At 39.1% G+C, this 22,511-nt stretch overlaps 2 protein-coding genes across 2 annotated transcripts; one reads left to right on the top strand and one right to left on the bottom strand.

Annotated features, from left to right (window-relative positions):
- Window positions 1-4,544: 4,544 nt before the first annotated feature.
- Window positions 4,545-12,899, bottom strand: crtac1a (cartilage acidic protein 1a). Its single transcript, XM_037690501.1, has 13 exons — window positions 12,703-12,899; window positions 12,420-12,616; window positions 12,207-12,343; window positions 11,963-12,119; window positions 11,742-11,876; window positions 9,585-9,721; window positions 8,915-9,051; window positions 8,738-8,820; window positions 7,905-8,005; window positions 7,656-7,824; window positions 6,261-6,400; window positions 4,625-4,664; window positions 4,545-4,552 (listed from the first exon to the last, which is right to left on the bottom strand). The coding sequence occupies exons 1-13, from the start codon at window positions 12,897-12,899 to the stop codon at window positions 4,545-4,547; spliced, it is 1,638 nt and encodes a 545-aa protein (XP_037546429.1).
- Window positions 12,900-13,616: 717 nt separating this feature from the next.
- r3hcc1l (R3H domain and coiled-coil containing 1-like) lies at window positions 13,617-18,828 on the top strand. The gene is made up of 7 exons (XM_037690191.1): window positions 13,617-13,673; window positions 14,004-14,481; window positions 14,832-15,025; window positions 15,482-15,552; window positions 16,319-16,414; window positions 17,744-17,884; window positions 18,517-18,828. Exons 2-7 carry the CDS (start codon window positions 14,026-14,028, stop codon window positions 18,567-18,569), a joined length of 1,011 nt encoding a protein of 336 aa, XP_037546119.1. The 5' UTR covers window positions 13,617-13,673; window positions 14,004-14,025; the 3' UTR covers window positions 18,570-18,828.
- The last annotated feature ends 3,683 nt before the right edge of the window (window positions 18,829-22,511 follow it).

The raw sequence follows: 22,511 nt of genomic DNA, 5'->3' as shown, positions 1-22,511 counted from the left end.
AAACGGGAAACCCTTTTCTGCTCTACAAGCCATTTTTCGTGGGATTGCACAGTTTCATTCTCCGAAGCCAAAAATAGTTGTTTGGACAGAAAAGGAAACCACAAGCTTCACTGAACCTCATACCCCACCCAACTCGGAGCTGCACCACACAGTTCAGATCGAACGCAGAGCGGCCAGGAGACTCGACCAAACCAATCCAAATCAGCACTGCACGCTAAACACTGGATTTCTCATTCTGATGTTGACCTCCTTACAGATTTCTGTAACAGTTGTCACAATTTCATGTTTCACATTGTTGCTATCAGACAAAGATAACCAGAGTAAATACAAAATGCAGCATTTAATATTTTTAATTTATTAAGAGAATAATTGATCTAATCCAATGTGGTTATGTGAGAAAAATCAACTACCCCCCAAGTCCATTAACGGGTTGTAGCAACAACTGCAGTCAAGCATTTCTGAGTTTTTCTCATCACTGTGGAGGAACGTTGCTGCTCTGCTTTAGATCATCGTCCTGCTGCAGAACACAAGTGTTCCCGAGCTCAAGGTCCCAAACTTTACGAAGGTAGAGAGCAGAATTCATGTTTCCACCGACTGCAGCCAGTCAAACATGTTCTGAAGCAGTAAAACAGCCCCAGACCATCACACTACCACCACCATGTTTTACTCTTGGTGTGATGTTCTAATGAGACAAACATCTTCCAAAATCCTCCACTTTTGTCTCATCAGTCCACAGAATGTTTCCCCCAAAGTCTTGGAGATAATCAAGACTTTTTGTTTTTTATTTTACCGAATGTGAGATGTGTTATTATTGGTCAGTAATGGCGACCTCTCCGCCTCGTTCTTATTATTGAATCTTTTAATTAACTTTGAGTTAGGTGAGGCCTGCAGAGCTTTAGATGTTTGGATCCTTAAGGATGAGACGCCGAAGCGCTCGTGGAGTAATTTTGGTGGCTGATCCTGGGAAGGCTCACCACTGTTCCAGGTTTTCTCCATTTGTAGATAATGGCTCCCTTTAGAGCAGTGGTTCCCAACCCTGGTCCCTGAGGAACACCATCCTGCATGTTTTAGTTGTTTCTCTGCTCCGACACACCTGATTCAGTGATTTCATTACTTCATCAAGTTCTGTAGAAGTCTTTCAATCACCCATTCATTCAAACCCAGTGTCAAAGCAGGGGAACAATTAAAACATATGGTGTTCCTCAAGGACCAGGGTTGGGCACCACTAACTTTGGGGATTTCTTTTTTACTCTACTATAGCAGAATTACTTTCTCACACAGGGCCAGGTAAAAAATAAAATCATTTGAAAACTGCATTTTGTATTTACGTAGGTTACATTTATCTTATTAAAAAAAAAAAAAAATCTGTAATTTGAAACATTTTAAGAGTGACCAAAAAAAAGACTAATCTGTGAGGGGGTGAATTTTTTCTGTTACGACGATCACCTGCCAAAAAGTCCAACAGTATTAAGCACTTGTTCCTTTTCACCTCTGCTCCAAACCACTGTAAGCTGATGAATGTCAACCCAGTCATGTGCACAATGTAGCAGATCGTCCTTTTGTTTCCCACGAAGCCGGAGTTGTTTTTTTATGTATTTAGTCCGTTTTTTTTTAGACAGACGGTGTGAGCGAGCACACTGCGAGACGCTTCCTAAATTTGAATTATGCAAAGACTCACTGAGCTTTAAGTCCAGCTGTAAGCCGAACGAAGGACGGGACAAAACGTCTTCCTGAATCTTCAGTGTTTTTGAATTACACCAACCCTTCCTTGATTTATGGACAAACTTCCAAAGAACACAAACCATCAAAAATCAGCTCTTACTGTAAATGAGAAGACTTTTTTTTTTTTTTTAAATGACCTTTAGTGTAAGAACATATTTTCATACTGCTTGTTTAATTAGCTTGTTTTAATGTCAAATAAACGGTGTCATCAGAACTTTTTCTTTTCTTCTGATTTTGTTTGTTGGCGATTTTTATCTTCTCACAAACGAAAAGGCACAAAGCTCCAATTAATTTAGGTTGTTGGGTAACAAAAACTTATTTTCCTCCATGAGCAACAACTTCTGAATCCTGAATGCACATTGATCAGGCTGTGGGACTACAGAGCTGTTGACGCTGATCAGCTTTTTTTATATTAATAACTGTTTAAACATGAAGGAAGCCCCAAACGACCTTCCTTTCAGCAGGTTTTTTTATTTGTCATGATTTTTAGCAGCAGAGGTTTTTAACCAGAGATAATAATTTAAGTGGTAAACGAGAAAAAAATGATTATCTCATTGGTAGAAAGTTCTAATTACCAAGGTAAATTGTTTTAATTAAAACCCGTCATTTGTTAAAGCATCTCCAAATATTTAAATTCCGACACGCCTTCAAGGGGATGAAATTATAATCTGGAATTAGGATAAAAATAATTGGATTCTACAGTTTGGGCTTAAAATTCAGATAGACACTAATTTTGAAGCACATTTTATTTCAGGTAAATTACCGTATTTTTGGCCGTATATGTTGCATCAGTTCAAATGTCTAATAAAGTGGAAAAATCCATAAATATGTCGCTTCGCTGTATACGTCGCATCTATTATGCGTCACCGCTGACCACCTGGAAATGTGGGCCGATGTTGTGCCAAAAATCGATTGGCTGCCAAATGTAGGCCGTGGGGGCGTGCACGGGAGGACAAGAATTTAACAAAATTAACACTTAAAAACAATTATTTGTTTGCTAGACTTTATAGCAAAGATGTGTCTCAATTGAACTTTTCCTTAATAAATGCACTTCGATGAAGGTGGCAGGCTCTGGCAAGCCAATTGTCATTAATAGCAACTTTTACCTATTACATGACATAACGGCATGCCATAAACGTCTCTCGCCATCTAGCGGCTGAAAATGGTAGTGTTCAATATTTCTGTCAGAATGAATAACAGTCATATCTCAAAAATTGGTTTATAAATATGGGAAAAATACACGAGTAAGTTGCTTCAGCGTATAAGTCACAGGGCATGCAAATTATGCAACAACAAAAAAAAAACCTGCGACGTATAGGGTGAAAAATACACACATTAGTACTTATGTGGCAATTTTTTTAATTTACTTAATGACATTTTAATAGTAATGGTAAATATGTAGTGCTTTCTTGAAAAAAGAAAATATCCTTATCTGATACTTATCATTAAACCTTTATTTTACCAGGAAGAAAATCCAGAAAACTCGATAACCGTTGGTTGATAAACAAAATCAAATAGACAACAAACAGTATTTACTTGACTCGGCTCCAGGATTCTGCTGCTGCGCCTGCAAACTCTCGGTCACATTAAATCAAAGATTGGAGTTAAAAACGACATTAATACTTGTATGTTTAAAATATTTGTCTAATAATTTACTGCAGCTCCTCAGACTGATGAATTGTTTCGTATTAAGACGAAAGGTTTCAACAAGTTTTTATTTTTCTGAATCCGTCCAGAGGACCTGACTTAACGGTTTGATTTTTCTACCTGGATTATTGAGCATGCATCAGGATGACATTATTTTACAATGAAATATATAGTTATTTTACGATTTGCACTTTTTATTTTTTTTTACATTATTACATAGGTTGAGCTATTTCACCATTTAAATGTCAAAATGTTTAGCATTTTGCTACTTTTAGCTTTGACGTTGCCGTTTTCAGCTCTTCAAAATGCTGAATTCTATAAATTAACGTTTTCCTTTTTGCCTAGCAATTTCCTTTTGCTCCTTTTAGCTTCTGTCCTGCTCGTTTTAACCTAAACGTCCGTTTTATCTTTTTCTGCTAATTTCACAAGCACTCGGCGTTTGTGCTGCATTTTCATTTCTCTGGTTTCAGGTTGTGACAAACTGGTGACTTCCTTTCTTCTGCATTTCTGTCTGCCAGACTGGTGCAACACCTCTGAATCTTTGGTAAAAGCATTACATCGTGCATCGAGCTCGACACAAAGAAAACATCCAGGCAGCAGGTTGTCACGTCTGTAAGCTGCCGTGTCACCCTGTGGACAGCTCCCACCTCAGATCTGCCAGAACAGACGGCACAGAGACGCTCTGAGGTGAAAATGTGACAAAACACAAGGCTTTGGATGAAACTGAAGAACGACGGTTGTTGTGAAACGGTACCAAGGCTGCAGGGTGGAAGGAGTGAAGGAGAACAAAAACAGTGGAAGTGACATTAAACTAGAAACAAGATGAAATGTTGGTCACAAGACATTTATTTGGTCTTTTTTTATTGTCCATTTTACTGCTAATTCAAATTTTCTAACTTCCAGTGTCTGCTCTTTTCCTGCTTGTTGTCAAAGTACAGATGAGAGGATAATGTAACTTGGAGCACATAGAAACATTTATGCATCTACAAAATAAAATTCTGACACATGCAGGGTAATGAACCACTTTATTTAACAAATTTAAAGCAGTAAAAATGAGTCGCAAAAAAAATTAAAAACAAACATGGAAGCTTCCCTTTCAAAACGCAGATAAAAACACATTTTCTCTAACAATATTTCGCTCTGCATCAACTTAATGGAATTTCATGCAATTTTCCTCAAACACCTGTTGAAACAAAACACAATGAAAACATGTTTGTTATAAAAAATTTTTTTTTTTTTTTTTAATTTTGCTTACCTGCACAGCGGCCATTCTTGACAATAAAGCCGTTACCACACTGAAAATGTGAAGAAAAATATTACCACCAAATGAGCAGCGATATTATTTTGTGATATATTCTGGTCTAATTCAGTGACTCTGACTTTGAAAAATTGTCTTTATTATATATGTATTTTTTATTTAAATTTATATAAATAATAAATAAATAAATTTATTTATTTTTATTTTTTTATTCCTCCTGCTCTGCTCTCTGTCTGTCTGAAGCGCCTGGTTCACATCTCCCGAACATAAATTAAGAAGATTATGGATTTGGTATCGTGGGCGTTCAACTCAATTGATAAGATTTTTTTCATCAAAACGAACAAGGTCCTGGGGAACCGGCATGTCCAGCTGAGACTCACGCTGTGGGGTACGTCATGGATTCGTGGGGAGTGTGGCAGATGATGTGCCTCTCTGTTCTGTCTCAAGAAGATGTTGAAGACGTTTACATATTTGGACTTCTGATAGCAGGGACTCTGCTTTTTGGCATCGGCGGGGCTCTGTTTTATCGACTTTTGAAGAAGACATCGGGAGCAGTTTTGGCCATGGAAAAGCTCCTGAGTCAGTGTGAAGGTCTGGTACTCGCTGTGGGAACTTTAAATCGTCTGGTCTACAAGCTTAACCGTAAGGTGGAGGCGATTGAGAATCGCAGACCACCTGCGGCTTCTGGGACTCGTCAGCGTGGTGGGTTCGACCTTGAAGGAGACTCAGCATGGATCAGTGAAACTTAATTCCACAATTAGGCTTTTTCGGAACCAGAACGCCCAGATGGACTCAAGGCTGAAGAAAAACAAAATCAAGCTTATCTAATCTGACTCCCGACGGCCTCGGAGACGGGCTGACTATCAAATTTCTCCTGGGACATGAGTACCCAAGGACAAATATTATCTGATAAGGATAAAATGGCCGCGCTCTCCTGTAGTTGCAGCTTCGTGCACTCCGCCCATCTTTCGGACGACTGTACGTACATATTCGCGTTGTACCTTGGTGCAATTCCAATAAAGTTTATTCTGATTCTGATTAAAAAAGTATTTATCTTTAACAAAGTGAAGAAAGACTTTTTTTGGTAAAAAATATTTGTTGAGTGAAGTCAAGAAATACACCTTTTTATATATATATATAAAGCAAGAATTTCTTAATGATACTGAAGTCAAGAAATACTATTTTATTTTTTATTAAAAAAAGTATGTTTAATGAAGTCAAGAAATACTTTTTTTTAATATGCATTTTTTTCCTGAAACAGTTTTTAAGTTCAACTTTATATGTCAGGAGATACATTGTTGATGTTACCATTAAAATACACTTTCAGTAAATTGGCAAACTCCATGTAATTTTTATGTTGAGGCGGCGGAGGGTTGTTGCCAGCAGTTGTTGAAAGTAACTTGTAATCTAACTTAGTTACTTTCCAAATCAAGTAATCAGTAACTTAACTAAGTTACTTTTTCAATGTAACTATGCCATCACTGGTCTAATAATACTATTTTTTTTTTGTTTTTAATAAAACAAAATTTCAATGAAAAAAACAGTAGTGAAAAATTTGATGTTTTTGTTATTTTTAAGCGATTTACAGAAACTGAGTGGAATAAAATCCATTTTGTGAGTTTTCGTTGCGTACCTGCGTGTCGTTGCTGAGCACCGATGCGTCTTTGGGAAAGGCGATTTCCATCACGGAGTTCATTTCTCCGGCTTCAAGAACTCGACTGGTGGTCGTGCCATCAGGCCAGGAGAACTCCAACACTTTCACCTCATCCGTTCCTGCAAGTTACCGATGTTAAAAACTTTACTCATGGTAGATCTTTCTTTTAACACTTTTTCTTTATAGTTTTATCTTCGCCGTGAGCAGTATTTATGTTGCATTTACTTACTTCCATGTGTTTAAGTTCATTTGGTTGCAATCTGCAGTTTAGCCACTAGATGTCGCTACATTAAAAAGCCTTGAACGTCTAATTTTGTTGCACAAAAATAAATTTACTTTTCAGTCCACATGTTTCTGTAAAAGACTAAACATCCACAACTCTGAATCTATAACTCTGGATCCAGTTTTGATATTTGGTCTTTCTGTACATCAAATAAATTTTCCTCAGAACGCCCTCTGGTAAATTCCTAATCACATCTGAAGCAACTTTTAGGACCATAATCTGGCAAACCCATCCTCACCAGAAGATTATTTTTCTTCTGATGATTCTGAATTTTCATTTGATGAACTTATTGTTCTGCTCTCCACCTTCCTTTAATTTCATTGCTTCAAAGTAATTTTATGGAATTAATTCTTCTATTGTTTATTATTTTTTATGTTCTATTTTTTTTTTTAATATCTTGAATTTTTAGTTTTTGCATTATTAAGCACTTGGCGTAAAATCCAACCAAGTTAAATCAGGTCTTCTGGACGGTTTCTTTTTTTGTTGTTGAAACGTTTCGTCCTTTATCCAAAGGACTTCATCAGTCCAAGGAGCCTTTTTTACTTGGATTATTGAGCATGAACTCTGATGTTTTGAACCACTTTGGCCATGGCTGCCTCAAAGGAGTTGACGGGGAAGAGGGCGGGCTCCAGAAACCATCTTAACAGCAGCAAACTGGTTGGCCCACTGTGAGTGTGCTGCTTGTGAGACTGAGTTTCTTGTGGCTCCTCGAACTGACGAGGTCCTTTGGATGAAGAACGAAACGATTCAACAACAACAAAAAAAGAAACGGTCCAGATGACCCGACTGAACTTTGTTGGGCTGGTGGATTTAACTGACAACTCCGAAGACATCATCAAAATAATCCGAGTTCATCAGAAATAAAATAGTGAAAAAAATGTAACTGCCCAAGTCAGTTTTTAGACATATCTGCCTTTTTCCTCAAACAATTCATCTGTTGGTGTCAAACTAAATGTTTTTAGAGTTTGTCAAACATTAGGAAGGTTAACCTTGAGTTGTAAAAGACAATGCATGCTAATGAAACCAAAGTGCATGCTGGGTATATTGTTTTTTGTTAACAGTAATAAATTGTGGCATTGTACAAACCGTACCTAAACCAAAGTGTGCGACGGGCTCCATCTCACACAGATACCCAGAGCCGCCATCAATGATGCGTGTCATAGCTCCACTCCGACCAGTGAACGCCGTTACTTTGGCACCGCGGGCAAATGCACCAAACTGGGTACGAGGAACGACTCGCAGCCAGTTGTTGGACGAGCCCTGACGTCAAGAATAATAACCAGTTAGTTTGAGGGGAACCAGAGTCCAGCTATGGTGAGCCCACGTGAACGAGCACGCACCTGTGTAACCTTGAAGACTGAGATTGGCTGCTGAGCGCTTTCCCCATGCGCCAGCAGCAGGTCCAGCTGTCCATCCCCGTCCAGGTCGGTCACAGTTCCACCTGTTTGTGTTAGCAAAATAACTCATGAGCCACTGGACAGATTCCGATGACACTTTAAGGGCGGAGTCATCCCAGTTCAAGAAGGCAGCCATAACTGACTGACCCCAGGAAACACGAAGGAGCTATAACTCTGTCATTTTACAGGTAATGAGTTTGGTTGGTAGTAGCTGAGGGTGTTACCCAACACATGGGGGCGGCTGTGGCTGAGTGGTTAGAGCAGTTGTCCTTCAATGAGAGAGTTGGGGGTTCGATTCCACCAGCAGTCATGCTGAAGTGCCCCTGGGCAAGACACTGAACCCCTCATTGCCTCAGATTTGTCCAATCGGTGTATGAATGTGATCTAAAGCACTGATTAGTCTTTGTATAGATCTAGTAGAGTGCTGTATGAATGGGTAAATGAGGTCACAGATTGTGTTGTAAAGTACGTTGAGTATCTTGATTAGATAGAAATGTGCTATACAAGTACAGTCCATTTACCATTTACATACTTTCTTTGCCTGCTAACTCACTACACTGAGTCATAATGCACATGGTGTTTTTCAGGTTTGACCAAACGGGTATACTTTTACTCAGTTATTTCTTGATGCAAAAAGATATTTTAAATTGACATAAAATGTGGCGGGCGATATGCATTCCTTCAAAGAGTCATGTACCACAAAGAATTGATGCAAAGCAGAGAGGTAGATGAGTTCAGACAGATGGAAAATAACATCCAAAGTGAGAATACGTGACCTGTTCCTCTCCCCTGTGGCTCCACAGCGTCTCCTACATTAAGCTCTTCAATTAAAGGGTCAGCATTAGCTCTTCTTGACACCCTGCAAACAAACACAAAAATCTAATTAAAAATCAGAAACGTTTGTAAAAGTTACTGCATTTTATCTTTTAAGAACATTTATTATTGAATGCAACCTGAATAGCCTGTTCGGGGCGTTTCCTCTGTATGCGATGTTGTTAAAAAACACCTCCAGCTCCTGGTCATTATCAAAGTCAGCAGCGATGACGGTGCGGACGGGCGAGGGGTCGGAAAATCCTCCACTGGCTATGTTCTGTGCAACAAAAACATTAAACTGTCAATCCAACATTTTTGAGTCAGGTCATCTGGACAGTTTTTATTTTTTGTGCTGAAACATTTCGCCTTCGATCCAGAAGGCTTCATCAGTCAAGAAAACACAACAAAACTGATTTTTCCCCAACAGCTTACTCCAAAGTGGAACAAACCAGTTATGTTGGTGCTAAGAAGGGTTAAGAGGGCCGGCAATGGAGGAGGGGGTGTGACAAAGAGACCGTCTTAGCACCAACATAACTGGTTTGTTCCACTTTGGAGTAAGCTGTTGGGGGAAAAATCAGTTTTGTGTTGTGTTTCTATGACTGATGAAGCCTTCTGGATCAAAGTTGAAAAGTTTCAGTACAAAAAAAAAGAAACTGTCCAGATGACCTGACTCAAAAATGTTGGATTGTATACCTGGCTTATTGAGCATGGACTATGCTATTAAACTGTCAAGGCACAAAATCTTTTATTTTAACCAACGTAAATCAACCACTTCCTGTTGCCCTGATGTTCATTGTTCCCGTTCCTTACATGAAATTTGGCGTCGCCGGTCTGTAAATAAAGTCGGTGTGGCCCATTCCAGTTGCCATAGATGATGTCTGTCCTTCCATCGCCATTGAAGTCAGCGAGGGCCACTCCTCTGCCGTGCTGGAACCGGTCCTCTACACCTTTTACACACGAGCACATCAAAACAATGCAACACTTTGCAGGACTCAATAGTGAAGACTAAAACTTAAACCAGGGGGGTCGAAACGTTTTAACATGTGGGTCAAAACTATTGATGAAAGGACTCATAGGCCACAAAAATGTGAATTTAACTCTCAACATGAACAATATTTTGGAGAAAAGACAAAGATTTTACTCATTTTGGTGGAGAATGAGTTTAAAATTGTTGTAGATCCAAAACAAAAGCATCATAAACACTAAGTTTATATGTTTTATTAAAAAAGATTTGATTTATTTGATTTGTTGGGTCTATGTTTGTTGTTTTCTTGTGTTTGGAAAGTTCATTTTAGTCTGTTCTCAGCAACAAAAGCGTAATTTCACTAAGTGTCCTTTTAAAAGGGACCATGGACGGCTCAGAAGGCTGATGAAAGTTCTGAAAAACCATCCAGCTGTCAGTCGCTACAACAGATTCATAGAAGGTTTGATAAAGTTGATCAACTCGTATGTAGATGATACCACGTTATATTCATCTAAAAATGTCCAATTTCCCTCTTTCTTATTTTATCAGTTTTAATATTTAGCCAAGTTTTATGAAGCTTTACCTAAAAGTTTCCTTTCTGATAGAAACCAGTAAAGGTTTTTGGTGCTTTGTACCAGGAAGTGAAAATAAAAAGATTATACTCAAAGGTTTGTATTTTCTCACGTGGGCAATGACAGTGAGACCTGGAGGTGTGTGGTTGGGAGGAACGGCCCCCCGATCTGAACCCGAGTGGTGTTCTGTTGTTGGACTTCTGTGCTCATCATGGATTGTCCATAACGAACACCATGTCCAAGCATAAGGGTGTCCATATGTGCTCTTGGCACCAGGACGCGCTACGCCGCAGTTCGACGATCGACTTTGTTGTCGTCTCATCTGATCTGCGGCCGCATGTCTTGGACACTCGGGTGAAGAAAGGAGCGGAGCTGTCCACTGATCACTACCTGGTGGTGAGTTGGCTCCGATGGTGGGGGAGGATGCCGGTCAGACCTGGCAGGCCCAAACGTATTGTGAGAATCTGCTGGGAACATCTGGCAGTCTCCCGTGAGATGGAGCTTTAACTCCCACCTCTGGGAGAACTTTGAACACGTTCCGTGGGAGGTGGGGGACATGGAGTCTTAAGCTGCTACACCTGCGACCCGACCCCGGATAAGCAAAAGAAAATGGATGGATGGTTTTGGACGTGGGCTACACTGTCGAGACAGAATGAGTGATCAGTGCTGTGTTTTTATCTGAAACGTGAAAAACATTTACTGGAAACATGATCGACCTAAACTGATTCTTTAAATGCTCAACCGGACAAAGATGGAACGCTCCTTCCAGGTCAGAGTCTCTGCCTTAAGAGAAGTTCAAGTAATTTGAAATCTTTTTTATGAATTATTGTAGAATGGAGCAGGGAGTTGAATCAACAAATTGAGGCCTCATCCACAGTAATAGGGGATGTTGCGCTGGTCTGTCCAAGTGAAGAAAGAGCCGAGCCAAAAGGCAAAGCTCTCGATTTACTGGCTTGTCTATATTCCAACCCTCACCTATGGTCATGAGATGTGAATCTTGACCAGGGAACAAGATTCTGGACACACGCTACCAAAATGGGCTTCCTCCGTAGGATGGCCAGACTCAGCCTTAGAGATCAGTTGAGGAACTTTGTCATCCGGCTCAGAGTAGAAGTCAGCAGAGGTGGTTCAGGCATCTGATTAGGATGCCTCCTGAATCCCTTTGTTGGTTTTCTCGACACATCCAGGGCAGACCCTGAACTCGGTGGAGTTATTGTATATCTGCTCTGGCCTGAGAACGACTTGGGATCCAGAAGGATCTGGAAAGTGTCATTGGAGGGAGGTCTGGGTTTCCTTTCTAAACCTGCTGCAACAGCAACTCACAGAAAATGTATGCATGTATTTATGTCTGGATATTTTGTTAAATTGGCTATAAAGTGTTTTTAAAACATCTCATTATATATTATCTTCTTGTCTAGTTTAATTTATGACCTGCCCGTCTGGCCATGTTCACAAAGGTGCCGTCTCCGTTGTTCTTAAACAGGAAGTTGGGTCCGTTCTCGTTGTCACAGAACACGTCAGACCTCATCTGGCTCAGGATCGGTCCAACGACTACACCGCGACCACCTGAACAGCAAGCGGAGCACACGGCGAAGGCCTCTGTTGATTAAGGTCACGTCAGACTTGGGCAGGTTCCATTTCTGCAGCTTCACCTGTGAGCTTGTTGACTCCAGCCTCAGCAGCTACATTGGTCAGGGAAATCACTCCTCTGGTCACATCGCTGGCTGCTTCGTCCATTTCTAGAAGAGCGTGGGGGCCAACCTGACCTTGGGCGTAGTTTGCTACATAGACGGAGTAGTGACCTGTTCCCTGCAGTAGAGAAACCATGACACACTTAGAAAACAGCAAATGGAGACTACAGAAAGGGGGAAAGACAAATAATGAGTAAGTAAAGACCTTTCTGTCAACACATGCAACAGAACGTCCAGCCATTTGATTGGCAACACCACGGCGAGTGTTGACTTCATCACTGAGCAAATCCTCATAGCGACCATTACGAAACTTGAAGAGCTTGTCTGAATATGTTGCCCGCCCTGCGCAAACAGTATATTTTATCATGACGGATCAGGTACCTGAGGCTGAACATGACAATGTAAGTCCTATTCCTACCAGAGTAGGCATTGTTTGTGTTGAGGAAGTAGATCTCTTCCCGTCCATCTCCATCCACATCACAGGCTGTAACTCCAATAGCATTTCCCTGTCGGTCCCTCAGCGCAAAGTACGGCGAGTTAATGTCATCGGTAGCGATGTTTACCAGCTTGTTTTGGGTATGGTTATACTTCAACACCAAGTTTGGCCCGTTGTACCTGGTGGTGAATGAGTTTGTTTTACTCACACTGGAGTATGCTGTCATTCCAGCAGCACCTTCAACTTTAAAGATTTGACTACTCACCCTGCCACCACCACCTCCAAGTCACCATCCCCATCCACATCAGTCACAGCCATGCCATAGTTGAGCTGTGTGGGGTTGTGCACACTGTCGGGTGGAAGCACTGTCTGGGTTATGACCTGGAACATGGGCTCAGAGTTCTGGGCATCACACTGAACCCAGAGGGTGATGAAAAGGAGCAGCAGACCTGAATCCCACATTACTGCAACATGCTGAAAAACAACAACAAAAAACACTTGACTGCAACTCAGTTCAAAATGCATCTTTTTATTTAATTTTGGGACACATAATCATTTCGTAAATCACATCAGCACTTTCAAATGCAAGGCAAAACACAATCCTATTTTGTGGTCCAAAAGTCCATCCATCCAGATATCTTAATCAAACTTTGCATGCAGAACTGGTTGCTTCAAGACATCTTTTATAATCACAAACTCTCTTACCGTGACAGTGCACAGAGATACAGCCGATCTAATCTTTCTAAAATAAACCCACGTCGGAGTTTTATATAAGAAGCTGTTTACCTTACATAACTTCTACATCTATATTTTATGAAAGAGCTTGTGTAATGTGGGGGATTCTGGCCAATCAGAGAGCAGATATCTGAAGAATTAGGAAATTGGCCAATGGGAGACCTGCATTTCTGTGCGCGTGATGCTGAAATCCGTATTTGTTCCGGTTGTAGTTTATTCTGTGGAAATACAATACATAAGATGATGTAAAATCTCAGTTATGTCATAATATTGAGACAGCACAATATAATATATGAGACAAAACTTATAAAGGCAATAGGTATTCTTGATGAAGAATAAAAAAAACCTCCTGCTTGTTAAAAGTGATTTAGCCATAGTTAACTACAAAAACGACATCTCCCACAATGCTTTGCTACTATACACGCGTTTGCGTCTTAGCGCGACGGAAATCTTTTTTTTTTTTTGCGACGGAAATCTGTTGTTAAACAAACCCGTCAACTGGTAAGCAGAAAGCGGTGATTTAACTCGAGTTGAGACGATTGAATTTGAAATACTATAGTAGAAATACGTTTATATTAATGTAATTGTTTTATTTTATAATCGTGTCATTAACATATATTGTCAGGTTTATTGAAGATACCTTTAGTTAGCAATAATAGCTAACTGTAGCTAACTAGGTTATTCTGATAAATTAGTATGCGAAGCAGTCTTGTTTAGGTTTACATTTAAAATAACGCGGTTTAATTTTGATAAACTCTTTGTAGATTCGTTTGTAAACATTTAACATTTAAAGGCGTATTTTAAAGTGAACGTTTCCGCCTTTCCCTGCAGATGAATTGATAATAATTCAACCATGGAAATGGAGAAACCAAAGGAAGATTGTGCTTCAGCCCAGCCAACACACGCACCTCCCTCTCAGCCCAAGAGACCAAGTCAGGCTCTTTACGTACCCAAACCTCGACTTCACGATTCTAAAGACAAACCTCAGAGTCAGGGAGAAGTCAAACCAAGACCCAAACCTCGCTACACAGACAAGGCAAGGAAAAACGCCAAAAACAAGAAGGACAAAGCAAATAAGACGGTGCCTGTCGAAGAAGGAGATGCGCTGGGCAAAGATGTCCAGGCTGATGTTGAGGAGGAAAGATTACAGGAAGCAGAGGTGGTGGTTAATGGTCAGTCTGCCTTAAACAAAGAGCAGACGGAAGCTTTGATACAACTGGAGGCTGCATCACCTCAAGATGAAGAGGAGAGCTGGGACACCTTATTTAATGATGATGGAGAATGTTTAGATCCACATTTGCTGGAAGAAGTAAGAGTTTAAATGGCTGTCTTTTACACTTAAAAAAATATATATATATACTCCAAAATATTTTGATTAATTACTGTAAAGCAGGGATGTCCAGTCCTGGTCATCGAGGGCCACTATCCTGCATGGTTTATTTGCTCCCCTGCTCCAGCATACCTGATTCTGTAGATGAATTATCTCTTCATGTTCTGCAGAAGCTCGTTAATCAACCATTGGTTCAAATCAGGTACGTTGAAGCAAAGAGACATCTAAAACATGCAGATCAGTGGCCCTCAATGACCAGGATTGGACACCTGTTGTAAAGCAACTCCCTTCATCTCGTCTTCCATCTTCTACTGCTACACTTTTTCCAGCTGGCCGTGAGGGAAGGTAAAAAGAAGAAGTCGATACAGGATCCCAGGTTTGATTATTACAACATGAACAGAGACGAGGAGGATGAGGATGACATCGACCTCAGAGAGGATGAACTTTCTCATATTGTAGAAATCTACGACTTTCCAGCAGAGTTCAAAACAGAAGATCTTCTCAAGTTATTTCAGTGTTTCCAGTACGTATGCATCAATTTGGGTTTTCACATGTTTGTTAAAATATGTCACATTTTATCCTCGTCTCTTTGTATTCGCCCTAAATTGAATAATGTGCAGAAGACTGCTTCGTTTTAACACTTTTCTTTGTAATGTAAAGTCGAGAAAAGTTGAACTAAAATAGTAGTTTAGACTGATCTAAATGACTGAAATACAAAGCGGTAATCCATCATGAATGTATGGACCTTGACAAACGCACATAAAATAAAATTAAAGCTTAGATCCAGCCAAAGGAAAGCATCTGAGTTGATGTGGAATGACTTAAATTGCTTCCAATTCTAATAAATTTAGTTTACAACAAAGAGCTAGCCCAGACCTGAGAGTTTAGCTCCCTGAGCTAATTCATAATTCTTTAATCTGTAGGTGTTATTTGTTATAAAATATATATTTTTTCCTGTGACTGCTGACTGTGTTTTCAGACAAAGAGGCTTTGACATCAAGTGGCTTGATGACACGCATGCACTGGGTCTCTTCTCGAGCCCCCTAGCAGGTTGGTGACGCTTGGCATCACTATTAATAACATACCAGGACGCTTCAGTAAATTTTTAAATATAACTATTTTTGCACCTTAACTTTGAACACAGTGGGATCAGAGGGCTACCATGCAGTTTTGAAACAATTATTGATGCATTCTGCTTATTTTGAAGCCTAAATGTATTATTTTACTTAACTAAGCACAGACTTTTACTGGAGTGTGCAATAATAATAACCCAAATAATCCTATACATCACAGGCTGCGGACTAACAGTTAGCATAGATGCTAACAATAAATCACGAAAGATTGATGCTGATGTGATTAGCGTCAAGTTTATCACTAGAAATTTATACACACATTAAGAGTCATTACTAAAAACAGTCATGCATTAACTTTTACCATTATTTACAAGTCATTTATTTTAGAATTCAGTGAAGAAAAGAGCAGTAAGATGTGAAAACACTGATTTACTGCAGCGTGTTTACTACAGGAAGCTACGCTGACTCGTCTCTTAAAATGGCAGCGCCGATTATTAACGAAATTACCGACATTTGAAATTTGATTCAGAATCTTTCAAAGCTATGACACATCTAAAACTAAATTCATCGCGTCATAATAAACCGACACCTCCCGCCTCCAGTAATGAAATGTTTTAGTAAAAATAAAAAAAAAGTAGTGAATATTATATGTATGACCTCCTAAAAATAGAAGTATTTGCTCCAGTCCGGAGCTTTCATGATGTTTTTCTGTAACAGTATTTTGACTGTTGTTCTTTTTTCAGCTCGTGAAGCTCTGAGATCCAAACATCCACTAATGAAGTTAAGACCACTCTCCAAATCCTCCTCTGCCACGAAGGCACAAGCTCGGAGCTGCTCAGGTACAAATGCTTTTTAGCACCATTTTTTTTATTTATTGGTAAACAAAAAACGGATGCTTTAAAGGTTTTTATCAGTTTCACTAAAACTCACTGCAAAAGAACAAGCAAATGATTTTTCATGAATTCTTTTCAGTTCAGCCAGCTCTTCCCACAATTGGTGCTTGAATATTGTGAATGTTTATGAAGCGTTAACGCTTTTGTGATCCATTTTTCTTCTGTACGTTTTTCAGCATCTTTCTCGTACCACAATTTTTGTGCAATTTCAACAACTCGTAGATCAAAACGTTCAGCTCTTTCAGGACAGTCCTGCTATGACTTTTGGTTTTGGTGCAACTTTATCTTTTTGAAATATGTAGCCTTTTCTACCATTTTTTTTTCTCATAGGAAATTAATTGAGCTCATTTTACATCCTTCATATCTTTAGATCTGTTTATAACCTTTTACTGCTCTTTTCAGCATATTTCTGCAAGTTTCATCTACGACTTAGCTGTTTTTATGCTAATTTTAACTTTTTTGCCTAGTTCCACATTTTTTGCTCTCATTTAAACTTTTTCAGCCTAATTTCAGCAAAATGTGCTTGCTTCACTTCTTTCTGGCAATTTAAGCTTTAAAAAAAAAAAAAATTGGCTACATTTCAGCTATTTTTTTAGTTGTTGCTAATTTCAGCTTTTTTCAGATAATATCCACTTTTTAGTGCTCATTTCTGCTTCTTTCAGCAAACATATTCTTTCTGCTTTCTTCTGCTAATTTAATCTTGTTCTACCTTTTCAGCTGCTTTTTTAAAGTTTTTTTTTTTTAAGTATTTTTAAGCTAATTTCAGACGTTGGTAAATTCAAGTTATTTTTGGTAATTTCTGCTACTTTCAAATTTTCTGCTATGTCAAGTACTTTTTATATGTATTTTGATAAACTTAGCTTTTTCAACTAATTCCACTTGTTTTTAGCTTATTTCAGCTCCTTCCACTTCCTCATGGTAGTTTAAGCTTTCTGCCTTTTCAGCTGTTTGTGGCTCATTTCAGCTTTTTAGCTATCTTCCTAAATTTTGTGATAATTTCTGCTTATTTAAATGTAATTTAGCGAATGTATGGCTTGTTCTTCAGTTTCAGCAACATTTCAGCATGTTTTAGCTAATTTCAGCTGTTTTTCAGCAAGTTCTTCAGCAATAAGCTTTCGCTCTACATTTTTGCAGGAAATGCAATTCTCTGGTTATTGTTGTGCAACAAATCTACTTATTCATAGATGGCACCTAAAAATTAATAGTTCTATATGTGGCACAAGGAAATATTAAAATAATGCAGCTATTTATCAGATTCCTTCTTCTTGCTCACAGACTACCTCCTGCCTGCTAAAGAGAGGCCGCAGACGAGTGCGGCGCTGGCTCGGAAGCTTGTGATCGGCGCACTTGGTGTAAAGAGCAACGTGACAAAGGAGCAGCGCGAAGCAGAGAGGAAAAAACTCCAAGATGCAAAAGGTACATTCACACAGATGTTATGTTCAGCTTTTTACAGTTGTGTGTTTGGAGTCCTTCTCTTGGATCCCCTGCTGAGATTCACTAATATTTTAAAAACCACAAGGTGCCCAAAAAGCTTGAAGTTTGGGCGTTGCAGGGTTTCCATCACAAGTGGGAGCTGTTTGCATATTTTTACAGAAGCGAAGGGAAAGTTGTTAAAGTGGTGCCAAAAGAATCCGGTCCACTGCTGTGCACACACACACCATGGCAGGTCTATAATCAGAGCAGCACATTTCAATTCATGGAGGGAACGTAAGTATATAGAGTCAGAAAACCACAGCTGCTGTCCTCTGAACCGTCAGTCCAGGAAGAAGGGGCCTTGACTGAAACTAAAAAAAGTTTCTTTGTTCCTACGTTCTTCAGAAAAAAGAATACAGAATCGCGTCATTTTCTAAACTGTGTTCTGGGAAGAGGTGCCACAAATAAAAGAGGATTTTCAGTAAGCTCATTCTGCACCTCCCTTTTCGTGGTAAAGACCAACGTATATTTAGATCAACGAGTCACCTTCAGCAGTTTTTTATTTATTTATTTATTTTTTCTATAGATTCGTTCTCTTTTTGTGATGAACTGTCCGTGTGGGATTTCTCTTTCAGATCAAAGAAGACTGGCCGCCAAGCAAAGGGAAGATGCTTGGGAGGGAAAGTAAACGGACTCAATTTCTTAATTTATTATTTTAAAAGTACTTAATGTGGAAGAGAATCAAGACTTTTGTTCCTTCTGCAGTTATGTTTTTGTTGCGTATTGAATCCCCTCCATTCATCCTCCTTTTTGTTATTGACCGTCCCATTGCTCGCTGATCAGGACCCGTCTCACGGTCAAAGCTAACGTCAGGACTTTTAACGACTTTATGATCATGATCTGTGTTCAAGCACTGAGTTAAATTGTAATGAACTTTTTTTTTATACCGAACCAAAATTTTTTGTTCTAGTTTAATTACATTTATTTAACTTATAAAAAATAAAACATGGTTAAGTCCATTCACCTCACCTGTATGATGACGTGTTGTAGTGGTCAAACTTAATTTTGCAGTTTATCACTGCAGGATTATATTCCTTAGTTATTGTACATTTCTAAACTTAACCTCAGTAAAAACATCAAACCTTGAACTAACACTTCTGCAGTTTTTATTTGTGTTCTTGTCCAGTTTTAAATAAAAAAAGGTCCAATCTGCTAAAACAAAGCTTTTGTCATTCTAAGAGAAAAACGAACAAAAATGTGTTTCCTCATCTTTTCAGACAGTTAAGGTAAATACTAGAAAGTTCCTGGAGAACCTTTGACGGGGACTGCCAGGCTGCTGCCTATTAAAATTTTTTGATTTGACAGTTCTATGTGTTTGGGTTTGCTCTCAGCTACTACCATATTTTTCAACCTGTAAGTCACAGTTTTTTGCATAATTTGCATGCCCTGTGACTTATACGCCGAAGCAACGTATTTGATTTTTTCTCATATTTATAAACTAATTTTTTGACTGAAATATGACCGTTTTCATTCATTCTGACTGAAAATATTGAACACTATCATTTTCATCCACTAGATGGCATTCGAGTACTAAGGCATGCCGTTGTATCATGTAATAAGTAAAAGTGGCTATTAATGACACAATCGGCTTGCCATAGCTGCCACCGTCATCTGCCTGGAGCAACCGAATCAGCTTCATTTTGCTGCGCTGTCCTGGCGAAATGCAGCTGATTTGACCATCAAAGTCCTTTTATTAAGTAAAAGTTCAACTGAGACACACCTTTACTATAATTTCGAGCAAACAATTTAAGTGTTAATTTTGTTAAATTCTTGTTAAAGTCCTCCCGTGCACGCTCCCACGGCCACCATTTTGCTGCCCATCAATTTTTGGCACAGCACCAGCCCACATTTCCAGGTTGTCAGTGGTGACACGTAATAGATGCGACGTATACGGCGAAGCGACGTATTTATGGATTTTTCCACTTTATTAGACGTATTTGGACTGATGCCACTTCTAGGGTGGTGTGACGTGTACGGCGGAAAATACAATTAACAAATTTCAGTTGAATAACTCTAAAAATGCCAGAGTTATCGTGTTTTTTTTCCATGTTTTAAATTTGGATTAAGTATGTCATGGGGAACATTCTCAGCTATAACCACACAAAATTTCAGCTCTATATGTGTAAAAATCAGAATAGAATAGAATAGAAACGGCTTTTATTCTCTCACGGATGGGAAATTCAAGTGTAACAGCAGCGACAGATGATAACGATTCACACAAAAAGTTCCTAAAATTATATATATATATATAAAAAATATATATATATATACAGTATTTATATATAAAGAAATAAGATAAACAATATCAATAATAATGTTCAATATGTATTGAACATTGAGAATGGCAGACTATTTACAAAACAGTAGTATAGGCAGAGTGGGTGATTGAGCAGAGGTCAGCATGTATTTAATTCTTATTGTGTTTGTTGGGAGCAGTGATGGTTGTAAATGGTTAGTTAAAGCCGTTTAAATGTAGCTTTGGTGGCCATCTTGGATTTTTGATTTGTATTCAGTATATGATGGGAAACTTTCTCATCTATTACTAAACAAATTTTAGCTCAATACCAGGGCATCTCTAAAATGATACGATTTCTAGTATCCTTCCTCTTTGGCTCAGGTAGCCATCTTGGATTTTTAATTTGCATTAGGAATGCATGCAAACCCGCTCTCTGCTATGACCAGAGCAAATTTCAGCTCAGTATCTCAAAGAATGACTGAGTTATAGCAGTTAGAATCTGCTGGGTTCGGTCAAGCGCTTTAAATAAGAAAAAATGGCCTCTTTGCAAATGACATCACCATGGTAACTCGAAACAGTGCCGAGCCGGTTGTTTTGATATAACATTTGTGGGGGTACATTTTGTGGTTCAGGCCGCGTTACAGTTGACGTAAAAGTAAGATATAAAGTTAAGAAACCATTTTGTTAGGTGGATAATAATAGGTGCTGCCTCAGTCTCCAATTATAATCTTAAATTCACCACCAGCTTTCAGTCCAAACTCCTTTAAAATTACATTTGTAACGTTAAACTGCTCAACTTTTCTGGTTACACTTCATGTAGCTTCTTCATTTTTATGGTTCATTTGGAGAGGAAAATAGTTTGTGCTAAAGAAGCAGCACAGCCATTTCCTTTAATCTTGAATGTTTTATTTATGTACACTTTAGTTTGACGCCCTGAAGTGTTTCAGCAATTGAAGTTGATACATTAATGAGTCAAATAAACACAAACTGTCAACTTTAGTTTTGTTGAGACCCTTTCCCTCCTCTGCCTGCTGTCGTCAGGGATTTCCACTTTTTCCTTTTTTAAAGCTTTTAGAAAATCTAACTTTATTCCTGCATTGTTTGTCAGAACCTCCCATCATAGAAGCAGTTTATTTAACAACGTTCTCAGGTGAAGTCCTCCAGTTCAAGCTACACTTTCCTAATTAAGACTCTTCGTACTCGCTCATCTCGAGTCTCTCCTGCAGCTTCCTGCAGCTGCCAGGGTCTAGTTTTGTTTTGTAGCTTGTGTTTTCCCCTGCGCCATTACTTCACTTCTCGGTGTCAGTTTCCTGCTCCACTCAGCCTGACACGACCACTCGCCTCCTCCATGTCAGGACTCGGCTCAGATGTTTCCCGTCACCCCTGGTCCAGAGATTCAGTCCGTTCTCCTCTTCCATGGCAGCGTTTTCACGTCACATCAGTTTTCCTGGTTTTCCCTCGAGGCTCCTCCTTGTTCCATGTTAGATTTTTGTTTACTTCCACAACAGCCCTTTTTTTTTAAAATATATAAGTAGATTTTTGAGCTTTTCAAGTCCAGTTTGCATCACTGGATCTGAAACTTCCTGCAAATTGTGACATTTGAGCATCATTACAAAGAATTGGCAACAATTTCAGTTTATTTGTGAAGACAACCAAAAGACCTGCAGCTAATTTTACTGACAGGTGGTTCTATGTTGACTTGTGTGGCTGAATAGAGACTACCACATTTTTTAGATATTTATTTGAAAACCACGTCACAATCAGGCTCTACTTCATGCTGGTTTGTCATAAAATTAAATTCAGTTTATTTAGATAGTGACAAGTTGTCTCTGAGCACCATACAAAAACATTCACATAAATTAAAAAAAAAGATTAATAAAAAGTTAATTCAGGAAGACAGCAGATTGCGTTGAATCACTGTGTCACAGTCTCCCATCCTGAGCAAGCACAAAGGAGACAGTGGAAAGGAAAAACTCCCTTTTAACAGGAAAAACCCTCCAGCAGAACCAGGCTCAGGACGAGCGGCCATCTTCTTCGGCCGGCAGTAAAACCCTTGGAAGTTTGACAAACTATCGAAAAATTCAAGGAATATGAATAATTTTATTCAACATTGTTAATAAATTATTTTAGGCAGGTCTTAATTTTTAAACCGATTAATGCCAGAAGGCAAATAGTGGGCGGGCCAACGGGGGTGGGGGGTGTCTGGGGGTCTTCCCCCCTAAAAAAGTTGAATAAAGTAGATGCTGTTTCCTGCATTTTGGTGTATTTTAAAGGGTTGTTAAACATCTACATTTGTAAACACTCTTCTTCTGTCAAGCACCCCCCCCCCCCCCC

This window comes from Nematolebias whitei, chromosome 16 (genome assembly GCF_014905685.2).
Source record: "Nematolebias whitei isolate Nwh7 chromosome 16, NemWhi1, whole genome shotgun sequence".
Taxonomy (NCBI): Eukaryota; Metazoa; Chordata; class Actinopteri; order Cyprinodontiformes; family Rivulidae; genus Nematolebias; species Nematolebias whitei.
The sequence above is the reverse complement of the archived record's forward strand: the minus strand, read 5'-3'. Positions and strand labels throughout refer to the sequence as shown.